At 39.5% G+C, this 12,680-nt stretch overlaps 1 protein-coding gene across 5 annotated transcripts in view; it reads left to right on the top strand.

Moving 5' to 3' along the window:
• The window catches only part of RIMS3 (regulating synaptic membrane exocytosis 3), a 98,336-nt gene extending 86,831 nt beyond the window's left edge, over nt 1–11,505 (top strand). For 3 of the 5 annotated variants that reach the window (XM_034413360.3, XM_034413361.3, XM_060691417.2), the window contains 2 exons: nt 1,161–1,300; nt 2,978–11,505. In XM_034413360.3, the coding sequence (XP_034269251.1) occupies nt 1,161–1,300; nt 2,978–3,190 (353 nt within the window). In that variant the 3' untranslated portion in view covers nt 3,191–11,505. Of the gene's footprint in view, nt 1–1,160; nt 1,327–2,977 lie in introns of all 5 variants that reach the window. The other 2 variants (XM_087876804.1, XM_060691418.2) reach the window with 1 other exon arrangement.
• The last annotated feature ends 1,175 nt before the right edge of the window (nt 11,506–12,680 follow it).

Raw genomic sequence — 12,680 nt, 5'->3', positions numbered from 1 at the left:
TTAATATAATAGGTAACTGCATTACAATGTACTTAATCACATACTTTATTAATAAAATATCTGTGGCCTAGGACTGAGAACTTACTCTTAAATCCAATAAATTTTATTTGAGTTTCTTGGCACATGCAGGTAGTCCTTGAGATATGACCGTAATTGAATCTAGCAATTACAATTATAAATCAGGACAGTCATAAAACGGGTCACCATGTTACCGAGCTCAATTTTATGACCTTTTCTTGCAGTGGTCATTAAACAAGCCTATTGTTTATTACGGGGCATCTTTTTTGCCAGAAACCAGAAGACCAATTTCTGGTGAAATCATTGTAAATTACAGTCACGTGATCAAGGGGTGCTGCAAATGGCCAAGCACCCCAAGTGAGGTCACATGACTGCAAGGGAGGCCCAACATCAGAATTTTGAAACTGGGTCTGTGGTAACTTAGAATGATTGCTAAGGACCGTTATAAATTGAGGCATCCCTGTAGAGGGTTTTGCCAGCCAAAAATGTTATTGCAAGAATGAAAGCATTCCTTGAGGGGTCCTTGATGCTCTCTGAGTTTGGTTGTTTCCTTGTGGACATTTTATTACCCAAACTATATAACATCTTCAGTAACTACCATGTTTCCTGAAAAATAAGACCCTGTCTTATATTTTTTTGAGCCCCAAAATAAGCGCTTGGCCTTATTTTCCAGGAGGTCTTATTATTTTGGGGTGTATGGAGCAAGATGGGGCTCCTCTTGCCATCTTACCTGATTTCCAGCTCTGTGTTTAAATATTTTTGGGGAAGGCGTATTTTCGGGAGGAGGCTTATTTTAGCGCATGCGCTCAAAAGCCCGATTGGGCTTATTATCAGGGGAGGTCTTATTTTTGGGGAAACAGGGTAGCACTTATGACGTTAGCTAGTCAAATAATGAAACATCTGCAAGAAAACAACCAAGCTCAGAGAGCACCAACCTTGTAGCTCCCAGTTGAAATGAGACTCCTCATTTCAACCCTGAGCTACAAATATTCTCCTTTGTTGGAATCTTTGCCATTGCCCGCATAAATGCACAAATATACTTCTACAGATGCATCTGGTAGAACGTTGAAAGCATCCCAGCCTGGGGAGGAATAGCTGTTATTAAGCTCCCTGCTTCTATTTCCCTCTCTCTGCCAATACAGCCACGTACGTTAAAGTGTATCTGCTGGAAAATGGGGCTTGCTTGGCCAAGAAGAAAACAAAGACTGTCAAGAAGAATTTTGATCCACTCTACCAGCAGGCCCTTCTGTTTGATGAGGGCCCTCAGGGTAAAATGCTACAGGTGAATGCTTTCCTCCTCTTTGAAGGGTAAGAGGATCCTCCTTCTGCCCATATGCATTTTAGAGCCATAATTCAGCCACAGGCCTACTGAGATGCCCTCACAGCAGTCCCCTGGTGTCCCCATGGGAGAGAACCTCCTACTAGGTTTTAGACAGGCAACTTATATAGGTCCAGTAGAAATTCTAGTCAGTTTCTCTGTGGCCTTTATGGGAAAGTGATTCTGGTAGCTATTAAGTAGATAATCTGTATGGCTACAGTAGAGATTCCTGTTGGGTTGTCCTCTGAAAAGGGTCTCTGGTGTCCTCATCAGAATTAAGATCCTAGCAGCTTGCAGCTGGGGAACTTGTATAGTTCCCTGAGAGGTTCTGAAGGCCCCAGTAGGGAGGTTGAACGCTATGAAGATACTTGAAATTGAAGAAGAGGGTTATCATGAATTGCCTCAACTATTGACTTTAAAATCTAGTTTTCTGTGAAGTCCCAATTTAGATAAAAATGGAGCTGTTCAGCTTCAGAAAGATGCTGAGTTCAAAGTTCAATTCAGGAGTTAAAAAGTGAACAAATGGCCTTTCAGATATTGCTTAAGGAAATCTTCCAGAAAGTGCTAAACATGGAAAAACACAGGTTCCACAATACTGAAGAAGGAAATAGTAGTTTGATGGAGATTCAGGAAAATATTTCCCTGAAATCTTAATTGAGATCTTGGTGTAAGCAAGATTTTTATTTTGAGCAATGGGATTTCATAGGGTTGGTTGTATGGTGCCCAGAGTCACTTTATGTGAGATGAGTGGCTGTGCAAATTTGATTATTAAATAAATAAAAGAGAAAAGGCAAATTTCCACAAATGATGAGTTGTTAAAGGCATGGGAGTTAAAAATTATTGACTCATTTTTAGTTGAAAGAGCAATTTATGATATACTTCCTTTCCATCTCCTCCTTTTCAGGATCTTTATCACTCAGTTAGGGAAAGTCAAGAATTATAGATCTGATTCTAGATTTCAGAGGAGAGCAAAGGGCAGATTCCCAATAACTCCCACTGTTGGGTAGTTGTAAGATAATATTGAAAGGGTACCAGAACCAGAGTGCTTCTCAATTTACCAATTGAAAGGATCCTTCCGGTTTTGTACGCTGACTAAAAACTGATGCTAAGGGGGAAAATGTTACAACTAACTGTACTTTGTTGAGGTTATGTGGATGCATTGATACAAATCTTTAACTAAATGGAAGAAGCACGTCAGGGTATTTTCAAACCATTGGATATTTTTAAATAGCCCCTAGGACTACCAGTCAAAAGGCATTTTAATATCTCCTAATGTATAAACTGGGATCCACATCAGTTAACCAAGAGCATCTATTTTCCCATCTCCAGGATAGTAAATGATTGACAGAATGCAAAACTCACTTTTTAAAGGCTGCAACGTTTATGCTAATCAGTTTAAAGGAGTATCTTTGAGATGCAAAATAGAGCACTCCTATCTTATCTAAGAATAAGTTCTGGAACCCAAAGAAAGATTAATTTAGACTAGAGTCAACATAAGTAGGACTAGGCTGTTAATGATTTATAATAGTACGAAGAACCAGGATTAATTATGGGGTGTTGGTAAAGGCCTCCTGCTTTCTACCTGATTCTCCTTTCTTGGATTCTCTTGGTAATTCAGCTCGTCCTCCTTTTCCCCTTTAGGTGATTGTCTGGGGAGATTATGGCCGCATGGACCACAAGTGCTTCATGGGGATGGCTCAGATTGTCCTAGATGAGCTGGACCTGTCCAGTGTAGTGACAGGTTGGTATAAGCTCTTTCCCACTTCCTCATTGGCAGACTCCACCATTGGACCCCTTACTCGTCGCCTTTCTCAGTCGTCGCTAGAGAGCTCAATAAGCCCTTCTTGTCCTTAAAGAAGACAACACTCAACAACAGAGAATGCCTTGTACTACCACGGCTTCCGGTAGCATGGTTTGTAAATATTCCATGTCTTTTCCTTCCATCACCCTTCCTTCTCCTCCTCCTCCTCCTCCTCCTCCAAGAAGAGAAAACTGTTCCCGTGACTTTAAAACATGTCTGACCCTCCCTCTCTGGGTGGACAAAGTAGAAGAAATCCAGAAGGTGATGGAGGAGGAATTGAAAGGGAAAGAAAAGAAACACGTATTAAGGGGAAAAAACAACGATGACAACAACTCCCCAATAAAAAAACTGCCAGTTTCAAGACTGTTACATCACCCCAAAGAAAATGGCCTGTGAAAACGAGTAAACCGTTTCTCATGTTTTTGAATCATCTTAGACAGCATCTAAACCGTTTAAACCCACTTCAAGAGAGCATGTTAGGGTTTCTTTCTTTCTCAGTCCTGTTTTCTTTTGGTAACTCTGGAGGAGAAGTTTTGGCTTGTTCTCCTAGTGTTTCTTAAAAAGAACAAAACAAAAGAAGGGGGAAAAAGTGGAATGCGGCACTGCTAACATTTTTTTTTAAGGAATGTAGCATTTTCAGACCTTATGTAGCTTGCCACGTGCTTACGGATTCCTCTGCAATATTTGTACAGTATGGCCACCTTCCCACCTGGCAGGAGCCGTCAGCATTTCACTTCCTGCTTAAATCTTGGGTTTGGAATCCTGGAGAAGGCAATTTTGTTTGCATTGCATATCTGGAGAAGATTAGGAGGATCTGCCAAAGGTGCGGAAGAAGAGAGGTCTCCAAAGGGTGCATTTGACTGTTAAGTTCAAAGAATACTAAGACTCATGTTTTGCTTTGTCATGCTTAGAGAAATTTAATTGTGTCTCCTCCTTCAGACACTCCTGCTTTAGATACTGGATCTTTGATGCTACTTTAGCAAGGCATATGCAAAGGACACTCTTACTGAAATGGGCCCTTTTGTTCAGTTTTGTCCTCATTGTGTCTGGACCGATTTGCAGCCCGAAAGGCAAGATACCAAACCAACCAATGTTCAAACAGAAGATGAAACATAACAAGATGATATGTACTGGGCCAACATGGAAGCCCTTCAAAAGATCATAGGAGAGCACCTGGATTTCTCAAAAGGATGAGTACGGAGTCTCTCCATTTATTAACTGTTTTCAGTTTAATCCAATCTGGCTGCAATTGTAAACCAACTAATTTGTTAAAAAAAAAAAGCGAACATTTGATGGAATTTGCTTCTGTGTAAACCTGCATGGGCTGGATTGTTAGTTGTTTGAATATGTGTTTTATGTAGCAATCTGGTCTCTCTGTGATGACCGGTTCCCGTAGCAAAATTGAGAATTACAGAAGTTTTTCATGAAGGTGCCTACTAAAATTTGTTGCAAATACTCAGGGGAGATACTACTGAAAAATCACAATTTCTTTATTGTTCCTGCTATTTTTTAAAATTTTCCATGGACTATAGGGACAGTAAAAGCTGGCGGATTGAGTGTCGAAGCGGCAGCAGCCTTGAAAGCTACTTGTTAGTTTCTGAATACTAAGCCTTGGAAGTGGCTCTTAAATTGAAATGCTACGGTTGGCAAAGAACTCACTTTAGCGATCCACACTCGATTTTAACCGAAGGCCAAGAAACTGTTTTACTTCTTAGGCATATTACATAAGTAGAATAAGCATGGGTTCTTCTGTAACTACAGCTAGGATGAAACACAAGGGAAGTTCTCGAAAAGAAAATGAAGGGGAAATAAAACTGACAGCATTTAATTTTCTCCCTTACAACCTGGTTTCACTGCATCCTAAATCTGAGTTCGAATAAATGCAGTTCACAAAAGATTTTTTTTTTGTTTGTTTCAAAAAATGCAAAGCAGGACTAACTCAAAGTTTGCCTCTAAGGGCAAAAAATGTGGTCAATCGCTCGGTTGTCTGTTTTACAGAAAACCGAGGTCTGCTTCAAAGTAGAAAAATATGGATTACGAAAACCTTGTGATGGTTTGTCTCGTTGAGTCAGCACAATTTGCCCTCTCAGATACGATTTTGAGCGAATAGCAGGACTGTGCCTCCCTCAAATGATGGCTCTGAGATTTGAGGAGCTATGGTGACAGTTCTTCTAAAGGATACTGCTTAGCACAACAATGATTTAAAATATAAGCAAGGAAGGCAGTAAAGATTTTGTGCAACCGATGACAAGCTTCTCCTGAAGGGGCTCTCCTTTGAAAAACCGGCAGAAAATGAGTCCATGAAGTGCCTGAAGAAAGTACAACCGTCAGTAGAAGCTGGCCCTGGTCCAAGAAGTCCTGCCACAGAAAGAGCAGCTACTGTCAATGAACTGCATGAGTCCACTCTTCTTCCGGTTCCTAAAACCAAGAAGAGTCCTTCAAAGACCAACCACATTCTTGAGACTGAAGTTTTTGCTTATCCAAGGATCCTTGCACATTTCCCTAGATAGTTGGCAACTCTGCCAGTATAGATACCGTCTTCTCTAAAGCATAGAAGCATCATTTGAGCAATCCCCAGTGCTCCAGACAATTGCTCTACAGCCCCCAAGCTTGCCATGAACCCAGATTCTGGGGTCTCTGAACTTTCCTACCTTGACCTTAGACCACTCTGGATATCTGCTTGTATCATCTCTTTGGCTTGATCACCTGGACTTGTTTTGTCTTTTCCAGTGTCTTGATTGCTGACCCTCAAAACGGTCTGTGCTTGTAAGATCTTGAATTGTGTTTCATCTTAGCTAAGCAGCTCCTGGAAAATATTTCATTGCCAGCTTCAAGCTGTGGTCTACACTGAACAGTGCCCCGGCTTGCTTAGCAAGTAACACTAGTTATAGGAATACACCTGGCATCTTTTGGTGGCAGATAAGCAAGAGGATGCCTTATTTATCCATGGAAAGGTCTGTATAATAATGCCCATGGTGTAAAAGAACAAGGATCAGACACTGCCACAACTGGAGACATCTCACCTAGTTTAGAAAAGGCACCATCCGTCTGAAAGACTGGAACAAGATAGCAGGTAAATAGAAATCAAATTAATTCTGTTCCCATATAGTGAAGTTAAGGTACTAGAGATTTCTAAACAGCTTCAGTATTTTTATAATGGTTCAGACAAGAGTGATACGATGTGATCCTAAGAATAGCATGCTTGTTATTGCAGTCAGGCAGATATTGAAAGTACAATTGGACTGGCTAAGACATTTCATCTGCTTTTATAAATTCAGCACTGGAAGAAAAGAGGTATGAGATGTATGTCCCAACATAAGAACTACAAATCTCGATGCAATAGGGAATTAGTCCACTTCCATCTCAATAGAAAGTTTTGGATTTGTCGACCAGCCCATAATCAGTTTGATAAAAGTATTTTATTTTATTTAAAAACAAAAACAACAACAACAAACTATTATCACAGCCAGGAACTTACATTAGAAAGATGATGAGGCTTCAAATAGAGTTCCATGTCTAAAAACCGCTTCCAAAAACTAAAATGCATTTCATGGGAACCAAAAAAAAAAAAAAAAGCAACTAATTCCAGGCCATTAAAGGAGCTTTGGGTTTTTATTTCATAAGCATCCATCCTCTCTTTTGTGCCAGAGCTGATGGTATCTCTCACTCAGAGGATTTGATGAGAGCAAAAGTCCCAGTGAGGAATCAGAAATGCCTTGCAATGTGCTAAGAGTTCTCTGGATCTTGGTTTTTCTATTTGGGCTGTGATCTCCATTTTTTAAAAAAATGAATTCTCTGCACAAAATAAATAAATAAAAAACCCCAATGATAAAATGTAAAACATTTCCTGTTAAAATGTTAGCTTTTTTTTTTTTTCAAAAATAGGGGAAAAAATAATTATACCCCAAGATCATTATATTGGCTTCAAATTGGATATATCCAATTTGGACATTTATATTTCACAATCTGCATTTTGAAGTGGACCACTGACATTGCCCCATTTCCAGATGATGCTGTTTTTTGTCCTCTAATATTGCTTCCTTGTTTCCTGTTTTATCTGACAGGAATCACTGAAATCTTGTTTTATTTACCTGGCATATTTATATCCCATTTTTTGTCCCTCGTGGAATTCAAAATGGCATATGTAAATTTGCCAAGCCCCAACAAACCTTTCATTTTATCAAAGCGGCTGTTTCACATACATTATTGTCAAGAAAGGGCAGGAAAGTTTAGAAAACAGGTCTTGTTTCCATTAAAGGTTTGCCTTGGAGCACAATTTACCAGAATTATTGAATGGATGGAACCTGATCCAAATGAACAAAAATTTTGGTGAATTGTACACTTTGAATTTTAATCCACATTAATTCAGTGCAGAATAAGAGTTAACAATAATAAACTGCCAGCTAAAATGGAGAAATGAGCTAAGCAATATTGGGATCCATATAGAATTTGTTGAAAGATTAAAGAAACAGCTCAGCTTTACAGGAAAAAAAAATGCCTCTGGACTTTTTCCAGTACAAAAAACAATTTGATCCAATTTACAATGGAGATGCACGATAGATTCAATACTGCCATCTGCCGGTTGGAGAGATCCCACGAACATCTTCAGTAAAGACGAGACTGAAAAGGAGCAGCTCATATCCTTAAAGCAGCACCTCCCTCCAGGTAATCCGACTCTGCAGAAATCTTGACTCATGCAACCCGAGGCTTCACATTAAGCAGAGTTAAAGAATGAACTAATCGATCGTTTTTCTGCACAGTCCATGAACTGAAGTATATGAAGATGGGAACGATGGCTAAAATTCTTTTTACCAAACTATTTCTACTGGAATGGTAATTTAAGGGTGCAAGACAAGCTGCCCGAGTGAAGTGCAAATTGTTGGTTGTATACCTCATGATTTTATAACTAATATGTTGTGATTTGTTTTGTCTGTTAGTCTAGTTAGTAGAAGCAGCAAGAGATGGTAAGGGACAGGGATGGTAGGACTCTATTAGCACATCTCTTTTCTTTGTGCCTTCTCCTTCAGCGTGCAAAGGAATTATGCAGGAGAGCTTCTCCAGTATTGGGTATTTATTTTAATAATGCATATCTCACCTTAAAAACCAAAATCCAAAGTTGCTTCGAAAATTCAAAGCAGAAATAAAACAAAATCATAGCAAAAACAGCGTTAGACTCTTAAGGACACAGTATGAAGAGAATATAATAGCAGAACAGCTTATTGACTTCCAGATGTTCAAACAATTAAGTTGGATCGATTTTTATGAGAATCTTTCCCATTCTGTACAATCATGACTGGATGTTGCATTAATCTGGCTGTTCTGATGCCTTCCTACCAAAGTTACATTTCAAAGTGGAAGGGCTACAGAGCTTACACAACTCATGTGATTGCCCTTGCACCAGGATTCAGGAAAAGCATGCATAGTTACAAAAGGTATTTTGAGGACTACTGTTCTCAGGGGACACAATACTGTTGCACTCTTCAAAAATGTGGGATTAAAATGAGAATACAAGATGATTAAAATGCAATAGAGAAAGGGATCCTGGGCTGAGCTTTTGAATGTCCCTCACCTGAAATCAGTTGTTGTTAGTGGAAACTGGGACACCCCCCCCCCACTACAGGATCAGTTGCCTGTTCTGTAGCTTTTAAAGGGTAAAAAAAAAATAGTATATTTTAAATAAAAAAAAACCTTTGGAGATGATGACTGAGAAAAGAGATGTGTGTGGAGATGGTACTGATTTTATGTCACTACCCCGTTTCCCTCAAAATAAGGCATCCCCTGATAATAAGCCCAATCGGGCTTTTGAGTGCATGGCAATAAGGCCAAGCACTTATTTCAGGGTTCAAAATAATATAAGACAGGGTCTTATTTTTGGGGAAACACAGTAGTTAGGCGGAGAGAGTAGGATGTTTGTCTCACTGGACAACCTTGCCTCTGTTTGAGGTTCTTGGGATGTGCTGAGATTCTGTCAATCGTGCTGATTTGGAATTCCAGTCCTAAGACACCAATGGGATAAGATAAATTTGGGGAAGATTAGACTAACCATTCCAGTTACTGCTGGTATGAAGGATCTGTTATTTGTAATTGTGGTAAAGATGTTAAAGCAATGTTCTTCTGATGCCAGAGAACTTCTCACGTGGAGTGTGGGTGCAATAGGCAGCCTTGAGTTGGACGTATCTGGCTCACTGGAGAGCAAACCCCTCTGGATCGTAGCACTTTTGATGTTGGTGGCCTTGTTGGTGTTTTCCTTTTAAAATATAAGGGCTTATATGTTTTCATGTGAACGATGGATAGCTTTCTTCTCCCCACCAATTAGTTCTTCCAATGCCCTCCTTTCCCCGAAAAAGAATATTGAACTTATTGTTCACTGTGACATTGTGAAATTAATCCCCAGGAGACGGTCATTAGAAACTGGAGGCAATGCTACCTCTAAATTTTGTTTGGCCTGGAGCCATTCTGGAACGGAACTCTTAGTAGGAGCTTAAGATGTTATTTGTATTTATTTATTGGGGTCATTTATATCTAGCCCTTCTCCTAAAAACACGGTTGATAAGGCAGCAAGCTTTATCAAAAGCTTTATAGAATAAAATGAAAATATCAATATGCAGTAGAAGTAATTTAAACTTGACCTGGAAGCCTAAATTCATTGTCCTGTTTGAAAAAGGTCTACCTGACAGGAGGAATCGAAGACTTCAGCTATGATTCATTTACATATTGAAAATACATCTTTAGAGCAGCCGTTCAGAACAGAAAGCCTCAAACGATACAGAATACAAATTAGACCATACAGTAGTTTTGAAAATATCAGTTAAGTAACATCAATGAAAGGACAAGCTTGGGGGAAAAAATGGAATCCGTAGAACTCCTTGAAACCATTGTACAAATAGCTTCTAAAAGGATCGTGAAAAAGAAACCATGTATGTAGTATGGCAAGATTTAAGTTTAATACAAGATTTTAAAAAGTTATGGGGGCTTCTCTGGTTTTTGTTAGCAAGACTTAAAATCTGGCTGATCATCCCAAAGATGATCTGGATCAGGGGTCTCCAACCTTGGTAACTTTAAGACTTGTGGACTTCAAGTCCCAGCTTTGCTGGCTGAGGAATTCTGGGAGTTGAAGTCCACAAGTCTTAAAGTTGCCAAGGTTGGAGACCCCTGATCTGGATGATTGAGAATCTCCACAGACAGTCTTGGTGGTCAGTCATATAAAAGGAGATTTCCCCACATAGCAAAGACACTATTCATTATGGCTTCTTGGATTAAAACCAGCATTCTTGAGCTGAGTTTGAGAAAGTGGCAGGCAAGGTAGATGGCCCCATTCTAGATCCTTGAAGTAGCTTTACTTGCTAAGTTATCTTCAAGGCTTTTTCTAGTAATGGGGATGGGTGGGGGCCTAAGCATGTTACCCATCTGACCCAATTTTATTTAGAAGCAACTTGTAACTAAACTAATAATCTCTGTGTTCCTCTCTGTGAACAGAGTAACCAGGGATCTTGTCATGCTGAGGAATATCAACATATTTGTAGATCAAGGTTGAACTGTGGAGTCCTTGGTGAGTTTCTGAATTTAGTTGTTTTCTTGCAGATATTTAATTTATCTAACTAGGTAACATCTTCAGTGTTGTTCACTGAAGATGCTACCTAGTAAGATAATGGAACGTCTACAAGAAAGCAACCAAGTTCAGAGTCCACCAGGGCTCCACAGAAGAATATGGCAACGGGTGAAGTAATCCTAGAAATAAAGGAATCATTGCAAAACAGTAATTGGGTGCGTGGTAAACTTGATCAAAGCATAGCTAAGGTTTCTAAATTAGGGTTTTGTTTAAAGGATTAAATCAAGGTTATCCAAGCCAACCAATTATTTCATTAGACTGCTTTCTTACTTGGCTCCCAGGTTTATAGCATGACCTTGGTCTTAAATAGCAGATTTAAATATGAATGGGGATCAGAAAAAGAATTTCAAAACCTCCAGTCACATTGAGCACAAGGGGATGTCTTGCAATGGGCAGTGGAGAGAAGAGTTACTAATGGACCAACACACACACACACACACACACACACACACACACACAATTTTATACCCATGCTCTGTAATGTTTTCTATGTGATGTGGTCTTTCCTAAATGTAAAACTCTTGTATTTTTCTGTGGATTTATATATGCAGCAGGACTGACAGCTTTGAGGGTGCACGCTCAATTTTGTAAATTATTCTTGACAAGATTTTTTTCCCCTCTTTCCAAAGGAGACGAGATGGATTTTCAAAAAAAAAAAAAGAAAAAGAAAAAAGTTAATGTTACTCCATTTGGCTTGTTAACTGCATGTACAGTATTTGGACAGCAAGTAAAGATAATTAAAGCCAGTTTTGAAAACTGTTTTGATTGTTTTCAGATATGTGTTACTGTCACCGGTTTTTAACCAGTGGTGTTTCATGCACACATAAACAACATATAAGTGTACTATAGCTAAATTTCTGTTGTGTGTGTGTGTGTACTTGAATTTGATATGAGTGTATCTTGTTTGCATCATTCCTCTGAACACAGGGAGGAGAATGATTTATTATCCAGGACACTCAAGTTCCTCCTCTAACCACTAAAAGTATATTTAGCAGCTTGTTGAAGATCTTGTTGAATATCAAGAGATCTTGACTATGGATTTGCCGCAGCTGCAAGACTCAGAAATTTTAATTTAATTTTCAGCGATAGCTGTGTTTCTCACAAAGCTGCATTTGGCACAGGGAGCTGATTACTTTGGGTTACATTGGTGATTTTCAACCTGATCCACGTTAAAATGTGTGGACTTCAACTCTCAGCATTCCCCAGTCGCGCATGCTAGCTGGGGAAGACTGGGAGTTGAAGTCCACACATCTTAAGGTGGATCAGATTGAGAAACCCTGGGTTAGGTGAATAAGACTACTTTTAAAGTAGTCCTGTGGGACTATTGCTGTGGCTGGTATGTATGTGTGTGTATGTATGTATGTATGTATGTATGTATGTATGTATGTATGTATGTGTATGCTCACTTAATTTTCCTGTCCCTGCATGCCACCCACTCCCAGAGACTCTGGTTGCCTAACAGTGTCAACATACCCAAGACTCAAAATACATATTAAAAAATTGTTATAATAAAGAAGGATTAAACACCAACCATAGAAATTCCATGCACCATGAACCTCACCTTCAGTTCACCATTTCTCTCTATTTCAAGAAGGATGAAGCAGACCAAATGTCTCCTCTTGGTAAAGAGTTCCAAAAAGTAGAGGCATCTGCTTCTGAAAGCCTCATCAGTTGGCAATCTCAAAGAGACAGGGGATTGGTCCTAATTTGACCTGGTTGGGCAGATAAATACAAAAGGCAGGGCCTCAAGTAACCAGGCCTAGATGCATAAAAAGATAAAGGTTCCCCTCGCACATATGTGCAAGTCGTTCACGACTCTAGGGGGTGGTGCTAATCTCCGTTTCAAAGCCAAAGAGCCAGCGCTGTCTGAAGACGTCTCCGTGGTCATCTGGCTGGCATGACTAAACACCAAAGGTGCACGGAATGCTGTTCCC

Source organism: Pantherophis guttatus, chromosome 10 (assembly GCF_059756535.1).
Source record: "Pantherophis guttatus breed Tessera chromosome 10, ASM5975653v1, whole genome shotgun sequence".
In the NCBI taxonomy this organism is placed as follows: Eukaryota; Metazoa; Chordata; class Lepidosauria; order Squamata; family Colubridae; genus Pantherophis; species Pantherophis guttatus.
This window is presented reverse-complemented; position numbering and strand designations above follow the sequence as displayed.